The sequence below is a fragment of the Vanellus vanellus genome (assembly GCF_965231255.1).
Source record: "Vanellus vanellus genome assembly, chromosome: 4".
In the NCBI taxonomy this organism is placed as follows: domain Eukaryota; kingdom Metazoa; phylum Chordata; class Aves; order Charadriiformes; family Charadriidae; genus Vanellus; species Vanellus vanellus.
Window position 1 is genome coordinate 6,372,508 of NC_138909.1, and position 22,975 is coordinate 6,395,482.

Sequence of the window (22,975 nt, forward strand, 5' to 3'; positions counted from 1 at the left end):
GGCCTCAGTAGGTGGCTTTGCTGATATGCCAGAGCCCAATGTTTTTAACACGATCATTGTTATTTGCCTCCCAGAAGAGAAAGTGAAATCGCTCCGAGTTTGTTTATTTGGCAAAACTGTGCATCTTATTCTGCTGCACCTTCTAAGCAGTTGCGTTTGAATGAAAACCAGCAGCAAGAAGTAACAGGCAAAAAAATAAAAAGTATGTAATAGGCAAGAAAAAAGCATTCGGATTCTTCTAGCCTCCTTCTAACATCACTGGAATGCCAGGAGACCTTTTAAGTAATAGCAAACATTATGAACTGGAAGAGGACATAAAAGAAAATGTTAATACCTCAGGAGTACTCTGGTCCTTTCTAACTTTCCGCACGAGGGCAAGAACTTCATGTGTACTTTGGCATCCTGAATCTTATAAAATATTTTCTTTGCATATGCCAAGACTTTATCTGTTCATTTCAGCTTGGACCTGCAGGAATGCTTGCAAAATGAAATTAGAAAAGGGAAACTAGAGTGGAAATACACAGTTAAATTCTCCACTTTATTCTACCATAAGCAATTAGTTTGTGGTTAAGAAGAATATAGATTCCTATTGGTGGAACAAGAAGCCAAACAACCTCCTCTTCTCAAATAGTAAATTATATTCTTGGCCAAAGAAACAGTTTAAATTAGTCTACACACATTATTTATCAAATGCTGTCAATTCACGCGGTCCTTGTACTCTCTAGAGGGCCTCAGAGTTTAAAGCCCAAATCCTGAAATGAGATCTGCTTAGGGGAACCCCTGCCCCTACACTGACTTCCAGCCACAGCAGGTCCCCGTGTGGACACAGAGCATCACGTTACAAGACAGGGACCCAACTGACATTAATTGTACCAGGTAGCTACCAATTAAGTTGATACACAAACCGGGGGCAATTGGCAGACAGACTGCTTTGAGAAGAGTCCCCTGGACCAAAAGCCAGTAGGTAGTGCTTTCAGCAAAGTAACCCTTCCCAGCATAGTTTCTTCATTTGCTAATTTCTTTCCTTATGCCAAGAGTGAGTTTGTTTGACTTCTCTGAGAAATGGGCTTGCACTTCTGAAGCAGACAAAAACACCGTGAGGAGACACCGCACTTTTCAAACGGGAATTATGTTCCTGGTGCTGGCCAAGCGAGAAGATAAAATATGCATTCATGCTGAAAGCGTGGCTTTGAAATCTTCTATCTGAGACGCAAAAAGAAGGTCTCCCTGGAGTAACTGTTTGACCCGAAGTGCTTGTTGAAAGTGGTCTTAAAACCTGAGCAGGCTTGCTGGCCAGATTAGCAGAACTGCATGACAACTGGCATTTGGAACTAAACACTGCACTCTGCACTCGCGAGTACAAGGTTTGTTGCTGGTTTTATTAGCAGCAGTATATTTTTTACAAGACAAGATAAAAATGAGTATCGCTTGCAGACAATGGAAGAGACAGCTTCTCTAACTGAGCCAAACAGGGGCGAGTGAATACTGACTTAGTTCCTAAGGCTCTGTCAAAGACCGACAGCTTACTGGTACATGAGTAACATTTGATGACTGCCAGTCTTTAACCTATGGTAAAAGCTTTTCATGGTGTACACTAGCCTTCAGCCTCATGTTCTCTACTCAATACAAGCCAAGGGTAAATTAAATGCTTTATTGAAATGTGCCTTTACTTCGAAATAACTCTGAAGTCGCAGTAATTTGAATTAATAGATGCAGTACGGAGAACCCAAATTACTTGCTGTGCTGTGCAGATCTAGGACAATCTCTGTGTGGTCAGCCCGACCAAAGATGCGTGTTTTGCCACAAAACTTAAGGGCTGATCTCTGCTATCACAAAGGTTTATGAATAGGTTCCCAAGCAGAGGGAGGGAAAGAAAGAAGAGTTCAAGGTTCCTGGTACACCGTTGCTCATCATTGTTTATGTACCGAATTAGATACCATGCATTTTCACATCCCATTTAACTGAACGTATTCAAACGTGATGACTTCAAAGCTAAATATTCAAAGGACTTTGAGCAACCACAACTATTGCATTTTTTTGCCAAGTGCTAAGGTAAAAACATTTGCCGTTCTGAATAAGATTTTCTTTCTCCCTGGTATGTTATCTGTCTTAAAATTGCTACTTAGAATGCAAACAAGTGAGTCTCAGACCCAAACATTGTTTGTGCAAGTGGAGTTCTTGACTGAAGTTGTATATCTGTGTGTATTATTCTGCAGTTTTGCTACCATCAAAATCTTAATTTGTGCTCTGTACCTCATGGACCATTTTGTCCTTTGGGCTCTTTGAAGCTTACATTCTAAGGCTGCTGCCAGATTTGTCAGTAAGTAAATCGGTAAAATTAGATAAGCTCCACTTGATCGATGAAGGTGTTGAAGATCATCTTGCTGTGGTATGCATTGGCTCAATGACTCGTTTTGAAACAGACAACAAAAAACAATCTGTAGAGGATTTCTTCTCTGTTACACAGTCCTGCAGGAGATGAGGCGCTGCCACCAGGGTGGGCCACTGTATACCGCTTTCCTATAGCCCTGTGTATTGCTCAACTGCGTATTCCAGCATGGCATTTTTTCCCAAAGGAACACGTCATCAATACAAATGCTGAACTCCATTTAACCTTCTATTTCCAAGCTTATGTTTCTATTTTAATTACCTCTCCAGCCTTGTGTTTAAAAAACCTTTTATATGTTATATATATTTGAATGTGTATTTGATATACTGGCTTTTTTTGACCTTTTATGCCAGGTATCCATCTATTCTATTCTTTAAGAAGTTTTTCATATGTTTTGATGTGAAATTAGGGATACAGATGTGACAGTGGATTAATAACAGGATCCAGATCTGTGAGTAACTCAGACCCAGTGTAGGGCAGCAGTTCAACGTTATTGTTGTTCTGTGACCCATGTGAAATGAGCGTGTAGATTTGGTTTGTTTCTCAGCCAAGAGAAAGCTGTAAATTGGTGATGAGGTAGGCCAGAGGATGAAGGCACATACAGCGTGAACTGCATTCACAGCCAGGCTGACGGGCAGCGATGGGCCATGAGGAAAGCTCTTTGGTCACCCATGCTATCGCTCCTTACGTGGGCTCTGTGCTTCACACACACTCAGTCTAGAGCTTCCCCAGTAGATACCTATTTAATACCCACTTCACTCACCTCCCGCTTAAAAGTGACTTATATTTGTACTGTATAAAGACCCGTGCCCTTATTTTTACTCCATCCTTCAAAGTCAGAACTGCCTCTCTCAGATCCACTTGATTCCATTAAGACCTGAATAATAACAGGATGATAAGTAGATGTGATACCAGTATGGTGTCAGTTTCATCCAGAAGAATAAATAGAACTAGTTGTTTGGGAAAAGAAGAATTCCAGTGGGAATGAAGACAAATATTGTGACGTTTTTCTTTGAAAATGTAGCATTCAGAAATAGAAGATGCACGCATCTTGAGGAATTTTTTCATTTTGTGACATACTGCAAGCATAAGTGGTACGCAGGCAGAAAAGCCAAGTGAGCTGGATGAATATCCAAACAGAGAAATCTGGCTAAAAGAAACAAATAGAGCTGGAATGGTGATGAAACATATGTTTTCAAGTAAACATTTTAATAGGCCAATGGAAGGGGTACAGTTCCCCACAAAAATGGAAGCAGTGAAATGCAAGTGTTGCCTTTAACTGAAGGATTCAGTAGCTTCTCGGACAGGGACGTGTAGGGAAAGTATCCCCCTGGCAACCAGTGATTTAACACTGGTACCACAGTCCCGTTCTTGAGGAATTCCCAGCTATAGTCATCTACTGCTCACCTACGCACTGGCACAGTAATCTAGCAGACAGGTGTTACTGAAGCCATTCCCCTTAAGAAATCAGAGATGTTTTCAAATGAGGGGAGATCATCTCTGGAGAAATCTAAATTTCAATTATAAGGTTTATTAGATAATTACATTAAACACAGCAGGCGTCTTCTGCTCAGTCTTCGTACGGTATCTGCCTGTTTCTTGGAGAATCATCACAGCAAACTCAGCATGTGGAATGGCATGGGAGCTGGTGCAGCCACAAAACCCTGCTGCCACCCACCAGTCTGCAAACTGAAACATGCTGGGGGCAGCAAAAAGGAAAACCTGAACAACTCAGCACTACAGGGCCAAGGGAAACTGGAGCTCACCTCTGCAGGGATGGAGACTTCTCATCTCCCCTGTGAGCAGCCTAAGAGGAACCTGCTTTCAGCCTTTATGTGGATTTTGCTCCCTTTCACTCATCTTCCGAGCCCTGAGGGGGTTGCAAGTGCTAAAGTCACAGCAGGGAGACGTTTTCTGGCCATGCACCTAAGGAAGAGACAGAGACCATCTTTGAATAAGCCCTGACACCCACTGCCTGAGTGCTGCGGACTGATACAGACGATGGGACCAAGGAAAAAAGGTCTCAGTTACCTGTCCTGAGGCCCTGACCCATACCATACTATTGGGACTGAGGCAGTACGTACCCTGCTCTTAGCTGCTTGAGCCGGGGCTGGTCTAGTTGCTTCTCAGAAGTGTGTTTTCCATTAAGCTGCTCTATACAAGTTTTTGAGTCAGTGAAGGTGACATGTTGAAAAACAAATAAGAAAATTTAGAAAAGACGAGATCCAGATATTTAATATCTTAAAGAACTCTACACAATAGAAATAACTTCAATTTAAATGAAAGTACACATCTTTTTCTTAGCACTACCGTTCTTGTCAATGGAAAAAAATAATCCTCTCAGCTTACTATTACTTTGGTCAAAACCAGCAGCATCCAGAAAGCAAATGTTTTCAATGATAAACTAGCAAAAATAACAACTGGTTCTCTGGTGTGTTATTTGGTTGAATTGTATGGTCTCTCTAACTCAGACCGCGAGCTCCTTGCGAAGCACTGGCGGCGCTTGCAACCACCACACAACAGGATCCATTCTCACCTGGGACAAGTGATGCTCCTCTGTGCTGTCCGGGTTCTTTAGTGCTTGTATCACTGTAGACCCAGCGTATGCCACAAACACCCTTCTTTCGATGGCCTCCACTTCCTTGCAGATGTTAACTGACTCAGTAACATCAGTAATTCTACTGGACTTGAGTCACTTTGCCCAAAAAGATGAAGAACAGAAGAGAGGCATGTGCTAGCTGAATTCAGTTCAAGTTCCAGCATGCCTCTTCTGTCCCAAAGTCTGCCAAGAATCCCCTCAGAACGTCAAGAAAAAAGAAGCGATATATAATCTAGTATTTTTAATTTTATGTACAGGAATATAACGTTATGGCAACTTTGTACATGAAATACATACAGTATTTAAACATGAAAATCAGCTAGGTAAGAATTTACATTAGCAATGAAACTGCTTCATGTGCAGCCCAGTTAATACTTAGTTTAGATCTCTATTTTATTGGGGAGAGATTTTAATAGTTTACAATCAGAGAAACATAAACATTTAAAACAAGACTCTATAAAATAATTTACAGAAGCCCTACCATCTACACTGAGAGAAAGGGTGTATGTCTGTGAGTTTTGTGTGTGAATAACAAGGTGAACGAATGATGTATCTCAGCCTTTTAAGTATAAAATAATTTAAAAGCAGTTCATGCAATATGGAAGCAAAGGAGTCCAATTCCTCGGAGGTTTCCTGCTACCTTGGACATCTACTGAGCATCACATGTGGGTCACCAGACACATGGTAATACCGTTGCCAGATGCTACCAGAGAGCACCAGCCTCAGTTCCTCCAAACAATTACTTATGTAAACATAAATATACATGTTGATATCTTTTCTACACAGTACAAATACAGGTCACAACTTCTCAGCTGTGCAAGTAGTCAATCCATATACTTGGAAGTAGGATAATGCTCAGAGCGGAGTTCCATATATTTCCATGTACAGGGGCACTAACAGAACTTCCTCGTTTTCACCAATTTGCTCTGATATTTCACGGAGTGCCCGCCGTGCCCTATCACGTAAACGTCCAGCAGGTAGGACTTGCCAGGCTGCAGGCCTCTGATTGTCTCTGTGGTCACTGCTTTCTGGATATTCTGGCTGTGGAAGTATTTACAGAGAACCTTTTCCGATTTCTTCCTCGTATCTGGGCCCAAGCATTGGTTCTGCTCTCTTTTCTTCTGCTCTTCATTGTAGTTGTCATCCACTTCCCTTTTGTAGATGCAGAATTTGTTCCTCTCCTGTGTGCCCAGCCACGCCACCGTGACCGAAGAACATGTGCGGAGTTTGTCAAAGGCTTTGATTCGTGTATCTTCAGGAAGAGAAGGAAATGACTGCTTGTTAGGCCTTGTTGTAGCCAGGATCTTCAGCATAGAAGCACCTTTTTTGCTTCCTTTCAGCCTAATGAGATATTTAGCTTTTGCTTTTCCCCGAAGCTGGAACTGCCGCACACCCTCCACGTTTTGAGACAAGAGAAGTTTTCCATCTCTTCTAACTTGGATCTGAACAGCGTCCAGGCACGAATGAACGGAAAAGGTGACTTTTTGGTGAGATGAAACGGGAGCAAAACGTAGAAATTTGGTTCCCTTTCTCTTGATGAACACATCTGTAACTTTGCCGTCCTTCAGTTCAACTGTTTTCTGTTTAGCCTCCTCCTTCGTTCTGGCAAAGGTGCCAACATATGCAGTGCTCATGTTAGTGTTGGTATTTACTGCAAACATGTCAAAGTAGTACTGCGTGTCGGGCTTCAGGTCTGACACTGTGAAGATGTTCTTGTTCCCAACACAAACTTTGTGCAGGTCAACTCTCGGCTTTGAGGATGTTTGGCGCCCAAACTTCGATGATGATTTTAGGAAACCACGTTCTTTGCCAGAGTTGTTGTCTGACGGAAAGCCAAAATGGGCAAAGTCAAATGGACTGAAATCCAGACCTGGTTTTGGAGCCATCATGAAGGCATCATCAGAACTGAGCTTGGCTTCAACAGCACAGAGGCTTTTGAAATTGTGCTCTTTATTGATGACTATGCAGTAGTGAATTGGCTGTTTCAGTAAGGAGGCGGTGGGACTTGGTTTCCACGCCAGCGTCACTGTTGTACGTCCCAGAGAAGTGACATCGATTCTGGGATCGTAAGGTAATTCAGGGTAAGGTTGGTCTGATTCTGGAGTAGTGGTTGCATACACTTTAAAATGTGTATCTTTCTCTGTCGACAGCAGATCTAGTTGGTACAAACCTGATGGGGAACTAGAGGACACAAAGTACTCAACATCATTGCCTTTGTAAGAGAACAGCTCTGTGCCTTCCTCATTAGTAATCTGCTGTTTCTGTTGCTCGAGAGGTTCTGGTTCACCTAGATTATAAGCAAAGAAAAACGTTTGTACAGACACAACCTGCAAATATGAGAAAACAGAACTCCAACAGACACTTCTACATAAAATACAAAAGTGAGACAAAAAAGGAAGGGTTTATCTTCTTAGGAAGGTAATTCTGTCAAATCAGAGAGGAAAACCGGTTTGGCACTTAGGTTAAAACCAAATGCAAAAGAAATTGCACCTGACCAGTAGTAATGGAATCTGGTGAATGGTAGCTAATACCTTTCACTAAACTACTTCACGCACTTAACTTGGAGATGCCATATAGCTCCCCAGGGAAAACTGCCTGTTTCTGGGCTTGGGCCCTTCGCCCTGGCACTGAGTCACGCTAAAACTTTGTGCCCAAATATGGTGGGGGCCAAAGGTGTGTATACAATACAATACAATGTGTATGACATTTAGCACTTGTGTGAGAGGCTCTGGAAGCCAGAGACCTTCTCTCTTCTCAGTAGCGGTTATATGGTTATCTGCAAATACACTCCGTGTCTACAGACGTGTCCCCTCCAAGGGGCGAGCTCAGCCCTGCTGCAATGCCAGTCCTGTCTCTCCAGTTCTTATCTTGTGTACACAGCTCACAGCAAAGCCCCCGTGAAGCCGCGTTCCTCTGGGGAAATGCAGTTTGTGTGGCAGCAGCCAGTGCACTCTGTAACTACAACCTCAGCTTTTATTTTTACTTTTTTACAGGCCTTGTTGCTACCTGTGGCCAGTTTCCCGCACAACAGCAGGACTGGGGCTGAAGATCACACAGATGGGCCTGCTGCGAGACTCAGCGTCACACTGAGACTGGTCTGAGGGGCTTCGAATCCAGGAGAAAAGCAGGTCTCTGAGGCACAAGGAAAGTCTTTGGTTGGCTGTTACCTGAACCTTCTCCGCTGGTTTCCTCTGGGAGCTCTTGCACACTCAGTTTCCACTCCAGCGGGGCATCGCATGGTGTCACTGTCACTGCTAAGGGAGTGTTGTCCTCTTCAACCACAAAGAAGTACCTAGGGGAAAGTTAACAGACCCATACATCAATAAATCCTGTTGGCAGCCAACTGGCAGGGACTGACTTGACATCACCAAAGTTGGTCTTGGTGAGGCAACAGAGACGAAAGCGTTGCTGACAGGCAAGTGTGTGCAGAGGGAATGTGGAAAGGCTGCTGGGCGAGAGCTAAGGAGGTGAGGGGAGTCCCCTCACTTACACAGTGCTGCAAGAGTTCACACTTTGCTTGTTCAGACATAGCAGAGGGGTTTCTGGCCTCCTGCCCTCCTCTCCATTGGCTTCACTTTTTACCCCTACACTAACTGTATACAGTATAAATGGTCACAACGGTATAAATGAGGGAAATGAGACCTTTCCTGGAATTTAGGGATGTGCTTTTCAAAGCAGGACACACATTTTATGCTATGTACAGGTAAGGGCCCTGGAAGGACATAAAGATACATACACCGTCAGCTGTCCTCCCACGTCCGCCCAATCACTACATGTCATTTATCGTAAAACGTTTCTCACCGATGACGGCTTAAGGAGGTGTGTGATATGAGGAGGAAGGTGGCAATGCTGTCATTTCCTGAACTCTTTGGAGCCTCAGGGTCTTCCCCAACCTAACCTCAGTATTTTCTGACCCATAGGGTCGAGGCCGGGAAGTGGGGAGTTCAGACCAGGCTAGCTTACGCTGCTTCTTTAAAGCACAATATGAAATAATGAAGCGAGACAAGTGTGGTGGGGTAAGCCTGTAGTTTCTAATTTCCTTCCCGCTCCCTTTGCCTCTAGACATGGTTAGTGGCCCCACTTCAGGGAACTTCTGTGGTCTGTGGGAGCTCTGGGTTTGTCCCAGAAATCAAATAAATTGGACAGACCCTCAGCTGGGGAGGCCAGACCGGGATGGAAACTTGCATAGCTACTTACTTCACCAGACAGAACACTGGCATTTGTATTTTTCTGGTTTGGAGCCAATTTTTATTTCAAAACACCCAGCAAATAAAGCTACTACCTTCAAAGTACAACTTCCTCATTTGAACTAGGCAGAAATACCTTTTAGGTGTGTCTCGGAAGAGGTAGCTGCTAATTTCGGCTCCATCTGGGATGACTGACGAATCATGAAAAAATGCTTTGTCCCGGATCTGCATTTGGAAGAGCTCCTCATCTCTGGTAGGTAACTTCTGGGGCCTGGAGCTGAGCGGCAGCAGCAGCAGCAGCAGCAGCAGCGGGCAGCGCAGCAGGAGCATCCTACAGCAACGACAAGGAGTCAGTCCCACCTGAGAAGGGCTGCCACCACGCGCAGCAGGAGTAGCCGCGAGCTTGTCCCATGCTGGTGGGCGAGACCGTGGCGAAGCACCGGTTTATTCATGACCCGTGATCACTGACTCGGCTAGCCGCAAACTCACGTGGCTCTTGTGGGCTGACTTACTGCTGAAACACGGGCATACCTATAACAATGTCACATGCACTTTATGTTTTGCCAACACCTTCACTGTACTGCTGTACACACACTAGGAATACATATTGTAAGGACTAAGCTCGCATCATCACAGAGTTTAGGTAAAGTATGTAAATAAGATTTTTCCATCTTGAACTGTAATTGAAAGCAAGCCTGTGCACTGGTTGCAAACTGGTATCTCTCCCTTTCATTAACAAAGAGCAAAAGCCTTCCACATACTTTGGTAGAGCTACAGTTTGATGTTTTGCCGTAGCAGAAATAGAGCTTGCTGGACATGGGAGCTAGAGTAAGCACAAAGCAGATGGAGGGGACATCGACTTCACTTTCCTTAGGAGATTCTGGTTGGGCTTCCAACAATCCTTTGAAAAGTAAATATTTCCAGTGAAATTGTTCTTTATAAAAATAGTGAATTAGGAAAACATGTGATATAAACCCACACATATTCAAAGCACATTGGTATTAGCATGCAATTCAGCAGGGCTTAATCCTCAAGCCTGATGGAAATTGCAAAATACAAAAGCGGAGAATCCCTTACAAATTAGGCATAATAATTCATAATCTCAGCCTTTCATTATTATGTCTGCAACTAGGTCAGTAATGACTATCCTAACATATACAGTGGGACAGGCTGGAAATCTCCTTTCAGTACAGTAGATGATCTCATATGTAATGGCTCTGGTATGGGGGGGCAGAGGGGAAACAAAGCCCATTTCTGGTATGAGTATAGCGAGTTTAAATGCTAAATGGTAACATTTTTTAAAATTAGAAAAAAGAGCTTTAGACCATTACCTAAATGTTGTTAGGCACTGGCTTCGGGGAGAAGCATGATAAAAAGCTGAAGTGGCAGGAACAGTTTTATCTTGCTGTTACTTGGCATGACTGCGGTCATGCACTGCTCCTTGTACTGCACTGTAAGTTAACTATGGCTTTATATTAAACTCTTTCTTTTTACCTTTAACCTGCTGTTAAGATTGGGGTCCCCCCCCCCTCCACTTGACCTTTCCCTAATATTTTACATAAAAAGAGCAAACATAAAGCTCCTTAAGAAGTGGCATGATGTAGTCTAAGCCATAATAAAATTGCTCTTCCCCTTCCAGCACTTCATGAAAATACAAACAGGTGCCCCTGAGGGAAGCCCCAGCAGCCTCCTCCTTCCCCCTCCCATGGCTTTACTTTCCAAAACCCCAGAGGAGTCACTGGAGGCTGGTATGGTCACAGTACAGGACCCTCCTCCTCACCCCAGCCCAGCCCCTCTGTCCCTCTGGGAGCTTTCAGCAAGCCCCACTTCCCAGCGGCCCCAAAATCCCCGCATGCCCCTTCTCAGAGGCAGGTGGCCAGCAGCCCACCAGCCTCTGCCCCTCTCGTCACCTCATCCCTGCCGAAGCTCGCTGTGCGCACCAGCATCCCGAAAGTGGGAATTCACCACAGGCAGCACAGGGTCTTATCCTCTTTTTCACCCCCAAACTCCTGACAAAATCTTCCCAAATTCTCTCTCCCTGCTGCCTCTAGCTCCCCTTCAGCTGTGCGCTGTGGCATCTGCCTGTCCTACAGTCCATCCTGCTTCCAGTACAGCTAAACACAGCCGTCCACGTGTAGGACAGCAGGTCTCCTGATACCACCAAGGCCCGCGGAGGGCTATTTTCACCCTCACATTGCTTCCTCTGCCTCTAACATCACTGTTATTTAATTGCTCCTTCCGCCAAGGGTGCAGGTCCCCCTTGTTTCCCCTCCCTTCCTCTCCCTTCCTCTCCCCTCCCCTCCCCTCCCCTCCACTGTCCCTTTCCTTCATCTCTCTGTTTTCCCACTGAAACTGGTAATGCAAGAGGGAAGAGAAAAACCTATAGCAAACCCCAAAGTAACCGTAAGCCACACATGACACGTACTGAAAACTCGCTCGTCAGGATGCAATTTTATCTTTGCCTCTCGCTCATGCCTTCCCTCACACCAAGGGCTGCTACACCTTCTTGAGCCTTCCCCCTCCCCGCCTGCCCCATATTCCTATATTTGCAGCCAGATCCTCCCTTTCCTGAGAGGAAAACCACAGGAAAGATGAAAGCAAATGCTTGAGCTTCACCTGGCAAAGTTTCCTCTGCAGCCATGTCCCAGGTGGGCATGGACACCGTGGAGGAGCCCCATGCCCTCTGCGAGCCAGTGGCAAATGTGCTGGGTAGCCCTGCAGCGAGCTTGCCCATCGATGGCCACGCTGTCTTGCAGGGAAGCCTGTGCCGAAGCTGCCCAAAGTTATTTTGCAGTTGGAGAAGGCTGCGCCCTTATTTATTCAGGGATAACCTGGCAACAGCAACACACTGCCACGGTTCCCCATTTGCAGGTCTTAGAACGCTTCATCTCTGGTGCATCATCTCACCAGTCTCAAATTGTGCCTTCATTACAGTTTGGGGTGTTTTAGTAACAGGTTGCTGCAGTGCTCTGCCCTGCGGAAGAGAGAGGAGTAAAGGGCTCTACCCAAGACGGGTAATTGCTACTTATAGTTAAATGCCAATCTGGCTTTCCCAGCATCCGTCAAAATTTATCCCAACCAGGTCCTCACTGAGCTTTTGGTGACAACAGCCATAGTTCTCGAATTCAAACTGAAGTGTTGATACTTATCAGCAAAGCTAATGACATTTGACCTTTTGGAGCAAAGATCATAAGTCAAAATACTTGCTGACTTGAGTCACCAAAGTCAGCAGAAACCTCCTCTCACACTAAGCAGGATGAGTTTCGTGTGCTCTAACATGCTGTTTATTGATTTTTCAAGTATTATCGTTGGCCAACAGGGAAGAAATTCTTTCCAACTTAATCACAACAGCTACAGCAGATTATTTGGTTAGGTAGGAAACTCGGACACTTTCTGCAGACAGCGTCCTCCACATGAACCCCTTGAAACTGCAATCTTGTCTATTCCCATAGTCAGTTCCACTGCTATGTAACCTCTATTAAAATAAACGACTTTTGATTATAGGACTACCCCCAGGCTAAGCTTCATGTCTTCAATAATTTCACTAGCTAATTCACTTAAAAACCTCCTGTAGATAGCGTTTCTGTCCCCGTTAACAACTGCAGTGTAGCAACAAGGTACAGATTTGTCTCTGATTTCTTTACCTAATTGTAAAAGCATTTCGGCTTAAAAATAACTACAAAAGACACATTAAGGCTAGTTCTGTGATCCCTGCCCAGCCTGGGCAGGCAGCACCAGCCCACCCCATACATGAAATAGCAAGCTGTCAACTGTTACTGAAAAAGAAAAGTTTTGCCATCTTTGCTCCTTTACTCGGGAATCGGATTGTGAGTGCTTTCATTTTCACATATCCAAACTCAGAGGCTTAAAATGGACCCGATTTTCACGCGTGACACTTCCAAAGGCAGGACATCTCAACAGCAAAGAGGCCTCCAAAACCAACTCACAGTTTTTGGAAGCGGTGCTGTCAGCGTTACACCATCCTTTCACACTAGTTAATAAACAGATTTTATGTTTTGCAGTGCACTCATTATAATTTGGCAGTGTTTTAAGCTAAATCCTCTATAGTTTACCCATGCAAAGCATCAGGAGGAAAGCAAAAACATCATTATTTTTATTTTATTTATTCATCCCCTGTTTCTTTCTGGGCAAGCTCACCGCTGGGCAATGACTTTGACAGAGTCCCTCAGAAAATACACTTGCTAGATGTGAGCACGGGAATTCGTGTTCTCTCACCCAGCCCTTGGAAACTTCCAACTAACGATATTCTTGTCTCGGTGTGCCATGCTCTGAGCTGGTTTCATTTTCAGAAGCCAGGAACAAGCTGAGGCCTAAGCACTGCACTACAAAGCCATACAAATCACACGAAAAATGTTGTGTGATTTTTTTATTCTCCAGACTGTGCCATCTCCTAAATGCCTTTTATTCCCTTTTCTACAAGTTCGTCTTGTTTTCTTTTCTTTTAAACTCTGAGTCAGTATTTTATTGATATATTCCTGCTGACTGGAGGGATTTGCCTGCTGTTTATCACTGAATTTAAGAGAGCGCCAAAATAAACAGTCCTAAGTGAAATAATAAGCACCATTTTCCTTCTCCAGGATTGCAAAAGTGCCCTCTAATGGCCCTAATGGAGAGAAATTTTCCCCAAATTCTCTCTAAAATGAGCCTTAAACCTGAGTGCAAATGTAACCCTCCTGCGTGTCCCCCTGGGCGAGCTGAGGGGCAAGGAGCCGGGGCAGAGCGGTGGGTAGGGGACAAAGCTGGCACCCCTGCTCCCCGGGAGGCCGCACCTTGGCCCAGGGGAAAGGGCTTGCTCGCCAGCCTGGCCGCGCCAGGACGCCGGCATCGCCAGAGGCGGGGGAAGATGCCACACAGCAACCAGCAGCGCGGCATGGAAGGGAAGGTAAAAGCCCAGCACAGCTTGGAGGGACCAGGATGGCACACGCAGACGCCAGCGGCTCTAGACCTGCAACAAGAGCAACACTGAAAAACATCCTGGAAAAAATATGACTTGCTTGTACATTCTTTCATTTCCAAAAGAAAGGAAAAATGAAAAGGTTTTTTTTCTTTTTTTCTTCCTTTTCTCCTTCCACCCCCCCTGTTCCCTGTGAGCTGGGAGCATCTAGGAGGTCCCCATCTCCTCCCAGGTAGGGCTGCTCCCAGTCTGCCTTCCAACTGGTTTTGCCCGCCGGCCACCAGGACACCAAGCCCAGGCGTGCCAAGCGATGCTGGGGCAGCAGCGGTGGTGGCAAGCAGTTGGGGTTTCCTTTTATTTTAATCTGGAAGGTGGCAGTCCTCTCCCCAGGGGAGCAGCTCCCGGGCTGCACAAACACTCCGGGAGCAACAGCCACACCTCAGAAGAGGTTTACTTAACGAACCTGTATGTATTTACCTACATAAAGCAATAGATGAAAAATGCACGCTGTACCTTTGCAGTGGGATATCAATTATTCTAAACACCTCAAAATTTGCTACCTTGCCAGAGGTTTGTTGTGATTTTCCTTCAGAAAGTATAAATAAACAAAAGCAGCGGTCTGGCCATTTTACACATTTGAGCTATAAGCACATACATGAAAATTATTGTTAAATCAGATCACCAATTTTATGATGATTACAATTCATTCCTATCTTTTTAATGATTGCCACTTGGACAGTGAGCCTTCCCCGACCTTTCCAAAATCCCACGTCCGCAAGTCCTCTGTCCAGCCTTTAAGACCTTTGCATAACAAACTTCACCTATATGAAAGCCCTGCAAATATCTAGGTAAACTGCAATTATAAGCAGAAACAGCGGGGATAACGGGATTTGCAACTGGCCTAGGTTCTGAGCTGGGGAACAAATTAGCCGGAACTGCAGCAGCAACTCATGGGCTCTTCCCGCAGGCTGCGGGATCAGGGGGGCGGGTGCATCCTCAACCAAAGCCAGACACAGGCAGCCTCAGGGGCAGATAAAATCAGCCTATTTTTTATTTTGCTGACCAAACCTGCAGTATTTTCTCTCTGCCCTAAGCAAGCCTTTTTTTTTTTCCCAGCAAAATATAGTTGTTGCACAGGGTGTACCCCAAGAGGTATCAGAGGCTCCCCACTTACATCCCAACACAGAAATCCCACCCAGCAAGTCGAGAATTCATTCTGTTTGGCACAGCAGTTGTGTACCCTGTTCGGGTTCCACTGTGCGTTTATTTCACGCAGAGACACGCGCGCTCACAGGAAGGCTCAATGTCACCTCTGCTCTGTAAAAAGGGAGCAAGGGTATTAGATTCCCCACGTGCGATGCCAGTGCTATTCACAAGTCATCTTCAAGTTCCCCGATCTACAGAAATCATTTGCTTTGCTTCTCAACCGTCTGCAGGTCACAGAGACCTGTAAAGGATTTACAATAACAAAACAAAACAAAACAAAAGATCTGGGTTTACTTGAAGCAAATGCATCTGGAATAAATAAGCCCTAATGTTTAATTACACAGAGTGGAAAGTGCATGACTGTAATTTAGTGTGGATAATTTCAAGGCGCTGCCTGCCACAGTGCTTTTCTGTTGCATTTCTTCTCTTTTTATTGTATGGATGGTTAACTTTTTAATACTATTTTTAAACTCTGGTGTGTTGGGTTTTTTTTTTTGGTTGTTTACATTACCCATGCTGCATCTCAAAATAAGTCTGTAGATTTACTGATGTCGTTTAAGTCCAGTTTCAGAAATGTAAGGGCACTGTGCGACTTCTTTGACTTATTATAGGAACCCTGCAAGTAAAGAGGCTGTCGGCTTTTCCATTATACATTTCATTTCCAGAGATATAGAACACAAATATATGCACCTCAACATACTGAGTTATCACCTCAGCAACAGAGGACTTTAAAAGCGTCTACTGATTTCGATTGTAATACGATTAGTTATTTTTAATATGCAAACAAGGAAAAAATAATGCCTTTGAAATTTTAAGTATTTACTGGGAGCCGCTCGGTTTGTTTGTTTAGGGTGAGACCAGAGGGGAAAAGTGAAGGCCTGCCATTTAATACTCACTAGTCCCTAAAGGATCTGGAAAACGTTTGGTATGCTTTTCATTTGGGTTTTGTTTTCTGGTTTGTTTTTTTTTTTTTAAAAAACCAACAGATCTCTTGAAAACTTGTTGTCTGGTCCCCTGCCTGGGGAAAAGCATGGGCCACGCAGGGCTGCGGAAGCCTGGCCAGGAGCTCAGGCAGCGCAGCCCCAGCCAGCTCCTCCGCCGGAGACGAGCACCAGCCCACAGCCTTTCCCTACGGAATGGTGGGGGGGAACACGAGGAATGCAGCCCCAACAGGGACGTGGGGGCGTATTGCTGTCTCCATGGATTTTAAAGAGAAATATTTTTGTGTAGCACCGCGGCCGGCTTGTTGTGGCAGCTCCCGTTGGCAGGACCGGCTGTAACCGGGAGGAGGGCAGGAGCATTTATGGACCTGTAATCCATGGATTAAAGCTCCCTAAGTAGGCACGGACACGATGGACTATAATGGTGCCTTTGAAGCACTTCAGGTCCACCGTGTCAATAATCTGTGGATTAACCGACCGCCTCTTGCAATTCCAATTCAACCCGCGATTTTCCTTTGCTGGGAGTCTTGTTTTAGCAAACCAAATCACAGTAGCATGGGGGAGGAATCAACTATGTAAAAATAAGAAGGTATGAAGAAATAAGAGTATGTTTCCACCAAATCTTAATGAGCAACAGTGGCAACGAATTACAGCTTAAGGGAGAGGTTAAGTTTGAAGGGGTAACATTGTAAAAATGTGGAGCTGTCTCAAATTAGACATTTGAAAAGCAAACATACTCAGGGAGATATGGTATCAAAAATCAAATTTTACATGGACTATTTTGTTTCTAAGCTGAGCCTTATTTATTTTTCCACTTTTAGTGGAAACAGATTCAACTCTGATTACATCGAAATCGCCATCCCGGAGCTGGTGGTAGAGGGACGCTTCAAAAACCAGCTGAGCCAGGAGATGCCATTTGGGACACTTGAGGAAATGCCTCATAGTTTTTCTTTTTTTAAATCAGAGACCACATACCAGCGCTTCTCTCCTTCACAGCCATCTCGACCCATGGGGCTCAGCGGTGAGTGTCAAAACCAAACAAACAGCGAGTCCCCAGCGACCTCAGTTACAATGCTCGGTTGTTCTCCCCTGCCTCTCCTTGTGAGGGGGTGACAGGGGCATGGGAAGAAGTGACGTGCTGAAGCACCGGGTGGCAACCAGCTGGTGGCTCACACCCCATGCCAAGCTCCATTTCTCTTGGTCGTGCTGGCATGGGCTGGCCTGGGGCCTTACTGTCGTACCTGCTCATCCTCCCAAGCCCGTACAAAATCCCCTCACGTCTGGATGTCGCTCACGGAGAGGGCAAGTGTCACGGGATGGGTGACTGGTACCAGCTCTTCCAGAGGAAATTCTCATGTCAGATGCCCAATTCGGAGAAGGGGATTTTTTTCCTTAGTCTCAGCAGGGTTTGAGCCCCAGCAGGAGAAAAACAGATAAGGCAGAGAAATCTTAGTTTGCACAACTCCAGGCCATTTAAGACAAACAACCCTGAATGCCACGCAGCTCTACCACAAATCTTTCATCGCAAGATCTGGAGGTGTTTTATAATGGAGAATAATTATTATCCCCTTGTTACAAGCAATAAAAGTGGGGCAGCGACTTTCCTTGTTCAAGGAAATCCCAATATAATCCCTTCCTTTAATCATAAAACAATAGCTACTTTCCTCGGCCAAGTCATTCTGCCTTCAGCACAGCTCTCCGAGTCTGTGTTACTGTCTCTCCATAATGAATTTCAGCGAGGGGATTAGCGGGGAGGAACACATACGAACAATTACACGTTACAACCAACACAAGCATATTGGTATTTGGTATGGAGTTTCCCACTGTTTGTCTGGAATACTTCTCAATGACATTACGAGCAAGCGCCCTTGCCAAAACCCATGAGGGACTGAAGTGTCAGGGTATGATAAAGAGCAGGGGCAGAACCGGGGTCCGTGCAACCCACCGTTGCATCCTCAAACTGCTTATGTCTGGAGGTTGGAAAGACCGTTGGAAAGCACTAAAACATAAAAACAAAGTAATTAACTGCATTAACTACCGAAGGAGTTAAAGTTGCTCCAGCCACTCCTAGGGCCTGGGGAATACCTCTCGCCTGGCAGCTGCCCGTGGCCTACAAGGTGTTTGTTAAAGGAGAAGAAAAAAGAGGCTCACGCAGGGCAGGGAGCCGCGGGAGCGGCAGTGACGGGCAAGGGACTGCAGGTCACCAGTGTGACTCACCAGTGCCCTGGCTTGCCGAGCCTCCAGTGGCTCCAGCAACAACCAAAGTGCTCGTGTTTTGTGGAAAGCTGTGCCGTGAGCACACTGGAATTGCTTCTGCCTTTCTGCTTTTTGGTAGATCATTAAAACAGAGGAAATTGCTGACCACTTTGAAACCCTTTTAAGTGCACAGAGGCTGATTCCCTCAGCTTCCACCAAACATGCAGTTTTCTTCAGCGTCAGGAACACCACCATGCACGTACATGGGATTACAAACCACAGCCAGCCCAAGAACATTAGTATTCATGCCTGCTGCCCTACCTCTACACACACAGTTTTCCTGCAATGGCCACACAGAAGTTCGCATTTGCAATTTTACTGTCTCTTCCTCTTTACTGCCTAGGGTTTCTCAGTGCTTTCAGGCTAACCAGTATCGACCAGTAATGCCCACAATAGCACGGAAAGTAACAGCAGCAACTCCCCAGAAAGCCCTCTGGCAGCTGGAAGAGGGAAGCAGGACAGCAGCTCTAGTAACAACCCTTGTGACAGTGCTCACGCCCAAGAGGCGATTCTCCGACCCTGGACTGCATCCCTGTGCTGCCGGCAGGATGGTGTCCTGCACTGGTTTGCAGGGGCAGAGGATATCTCGGAGCAAAGACACAGCAATGGGAACTCAAATAGAAACTGTAGTGGCATCTGGCACCAACTCCAATTGTTAAGCTTGGTTTCTAGGATTTTTCAATCCAGGAAAACCTGTAGTTAACTAGATATGGGACAAGAAGAAAATACAATTTATATGAACAGAGGAAATAAGTTATTTCTATCTTATTCTGTTCTTTCCTGTATTTTTCCAATCTTATCCCTGTGTTGCTTTCAGCTACACCTGAATCGTGTAATCCAAATCCTTAGCTGACTTCAAAGAAAATGTGACTTTTTCTACCGAATTGAGAGTGTAGCCCCTATCACTTATATCCACAGTACTACAAGGTATGCTAATAGGTGATCTCCCAAAATTTCCTACTCCTTAATTACCATCAGAATCCAATTTTTTCTAATTGAACTTACTGTCCAAAATCGGATTCAGTTTTAATATTATCTGCCTTGAGCTTTAAAGGCATGCAAAGGAAATCTTAGGCCCTACAAGTCCTTAATGAACCCTTAAGGTGCTCTCTCATAATGATTTGTTACGTATCACAGTAATTCACAGATGCTGCGTCTCATTTTCCCTAGTTGGAAAAGGGTTGCTGCAAATATGTAAACATTTGTCAAGTGTTTGAAAATGGAAAGTATCAAATGTAGTGCTAAAGATATTGATATTTACATATTTCTACCAGTGTGCTCAGTGTTAGAGCTGGCAGATCTCAGCCACAGTTACAGCAGCAAAGATTTTCCAAGACCCAGCGTGGATATCATCCCCCACGCTGATCCCCACCATCCCTAGAAATCAGCACAGACAATTTCTTGGTCGCACCATTAGCTCTGATGACTTCCTCAGAGGCTGCGGTGGCTGAGAGCACAGGATGGCCCACGGCAAGTGAACCACACCACAGGGAGGACGATTAGCCTCACCACTTCTCTTGTGTGTCATTCAGAAAATGACCTCTTCGCATCCTCACTTCTATATGCTATGTGGGTAGGGATGAGAAAAAGTAGGAATGCTCACGCTGGCTAAATTTTGCCTACTAGCATTTCTTTCCTTAGCATCCTGCTTTAAAAAAGACACAGATTCCTATAGAGTAAATTAGAGAAAATTGTTAGCGAAGGATGTTAGTTGCTGCGAATTTCTTGTCGCAGCTACCTGAAGTCACCCCCCGCGGTGCCTGCCACTTCCCACCACCTCCAGGGAAAATCCAAACTTCTGCTTCCCCCAACAGCCTGACCTTTGCATGGTGAGGTGGGGGAGACTCATCCCACCCAGACCCACGGGTGGAGGCTCTGGCCCCCTTTTCCTAGTTGTCCCACTAGTCACTGGGACAAATGACAGCAGCAAGTGCGCCCAATATTCATGAGAAGAGCACCCATACAGTGTGGGGGTGGCTCCCAATGTTACTCAAGGGCAATTCAACTGCTGAGAAGTGGACAAAAAATTTGGGATAAGTGTGGCCAGGCACTGGAGGAGCTACGGACCCAGGCAGCTCGTGTGCCTGCCCTGAGCTGCTCAGCGGGCACCACGGGGCACTGCTCACCCAGCATCACCGAGCATCTCCAGGGCTGAGGAGCCATGCGATGGAGAAAGAATTCACCTCCAAAGGGCAAAACGATACATGCCCAGAAAGACAGTGAAGGACAGCCATGGAGATTGCTGCCACAGGTGGGTCCACAGTCAGAGCTGACACATGCATCCGTCTGAAGAGATTACAAGACACCCGGAGCCCAACCACAGCTTGCCCATCATAGCAAAGCAGGAGAAGAGCGTGTTTGGGAGCTGCCAGTCTTCAGAGTGGCTTTCTAACACTTTCTGGGTTTTCTAAGTGGTGGACTGCTGCATGACCAAGCTGAAAAGTCTTTCCTGAGTGCGAAAAGACGGGTGCTTCGAAGGGATGTGCCACAAGAGTTCCAAACCTGCCGGGGTCAACTGCAGAGCTGTGATAAGGGATCTCAAAAATCAGATTATCGAAAGGGTCAGTTTCAGCTCCACTCTACTGCTGGGCCAGCGTTTATTTGTCCAGGCTGGCAGGCGAAAGGTTAGTCCTTTAGTTACTGCGAACAAAAGCGGAGAGAACACATAGGGGTGGATAGGTCAGACTGTCATGGGTGAGCAAACATCCAAACAACCCCAAAACCTTCAGGCCTTCTTATGGTAACCATACATCCTTGGTTGACAGCAGGGAAAAGCAGGGAAAAGCAGGGAAAAGCAGGGAAAAGCAGGGAAAAGCAGGGAAAAGCAGGGAATTTCTTCCTTCAGGGATAGCTGAAACGCACGCCAAGGGCATTTCCTCTCCCAAAGGGGGAAGCCCAGCACTGCCTTCTGGGGGAGTCCCTTCGCTAGTGACTGGAAAAGGCTGCAAGATGCTTGGAATGAAAGTTACTGCTAAAGGACAAAGTGTCATTTCAACATCACCCCTCATGTTACATGGTAAAACCCAAAAAGCTGTAAATTCAAAAAAGTGTCTGCTCGTTGGTGCTTTGTCCCCTCAAGGCATTTCAGCAAGCCCGAGAGGTCTGGGCTGGAGCCAGGCGGGGGGCTCTGCCCGTGGGGACGATACCCCCGGTCCCACTTTGCTCCCCACATCCAGCTTTCACCGAGGGCCATGAGCTGGGGTCCACACGGTCCCCGGCTGAACGAACCACACCGAGCCTGTAGTTCCAAGTGGGGACAACCGTGAACCAGTGAGCACAAGGTTGAGCCAGAAGCATGTTTCTGTAAGAACCTCTCGCTGACGTGTATGAATTTTGCATTTTCTAGTTAAAGCCCTAATTGCCTGGATTTTTCTTATAAATGCTTTGCAGCTGCATTTTCTTAAATGAGTGGGAATTAGAACACGCTCTCTAAATTAACATAGCACATTTCTTTCCCTGAGCCTGCTTCCCTGCTATCACACACTTGCAAGATATGTCTTATACTCTTGCTTTAAAATACCTGCTTAATTAAAATCTGAAATTTAGACTTGCTCACATGATGTGAAAAGGTCTTAAAACCTACTTATTTTTCCTAGTACGATTTTTTTTCGACTATTGTACTATAACAGGATTATAAAAGTTTTAATTGACTGACTTTAAATCTTCCCTGCAAAATTGTAACTTTAATACCCGCTAGGACTATTAGATTTTTATTCATTATTTCTCATTACTGAAAAATCAGTTTGAGAGAGGCCCTAGGGTCTTCCCCAAATAAGAATAAGATCCTATTAGTCCTACAAATCATACTCAAGTAAGTAATTCTTACCCACGAGAAAAAGCCCACGGGGAATTAAACGCAGATTTAGTAGCCAAAGGAAGAGAAAGAATGGGAACTAGAAACCATTAGTGCTGCTCACTGATGTTTTCCTTCGCATCCAGAGACCAGCTGGCAGCCCCGAGACGCTTGGCTTTCCCGCACCATCATCATCCCGATCTGTAAACTGCTTAATTTGCATCAGGTTTCTGGATTTCAAAATGCTGAGACACGTTTAGACTGTTTGACTATAAACAAATTAGCAGCAAATCTGCTGCACCTAAACAAAATAGCAAGAGAGAGAGAGAGACGCGCTCACGTCTTTACAATATTCTGGTTGCTTTGTAAAAACCGTCTACTCCGTTTAGTAATCCCTGCAGATGCACGCGAAGAACCTGTGATCCCGTCGTGCCTCCCACCTCCCCACCAGCCTCTGCAGCATGAGCGGTGGCTGGTCTAGCACTGCTCTATTTTGGTACTGAGCAAGTTAAAAGCGAGAAAGATTAAAAGCGTAATTTTTCTCACACCCTAATGAAGTTTCAACCCCTTTAAAGTTACTTTTCCTTAAATAAAAAAATAAAAAAAAAGAAATATGCTCAATTAGGCGAACAATGCTTTTCCCCTGTAAATCACAGGGGAAGTGTCAGCCTCGGTGGCATGTCACGTTG

At 45.3% G+C, this 22,975-nt stretch overlaps 1 protein-coding gene across 1 annotated transcript; it reads right to left on the reverse strand.

Annotated features, from left to right (window-relative positions):
- Positions 1 to 5,216: 5,216 nt before the first annotated feature.
- NDNF (neuron derived neurotrophic factor) lies at positions 5,217 to 22,478 on the reverse strand (the record flags this gene model as incomplete). Its single annotated transcript, XM_082482608.1, has 4 exons — positions 5,217 to 7,275; positions 8,156 to 8,280; positions 9,312 to 9,506; positions 22,411 to 22,478. The coding sequence occupies 4 exons, from the start codon at positions 22,476 to 22,478 to the stop codon at positions 5,882 to 5,884; spliced, it is 1,782 nt and encodes a 593-aa protein (XP_082338734.1). The 3' UTR covers positions 5,217 to 5,881.
- Positions 22,479 to 22,975: the final 497 nt, after the last annotated feature.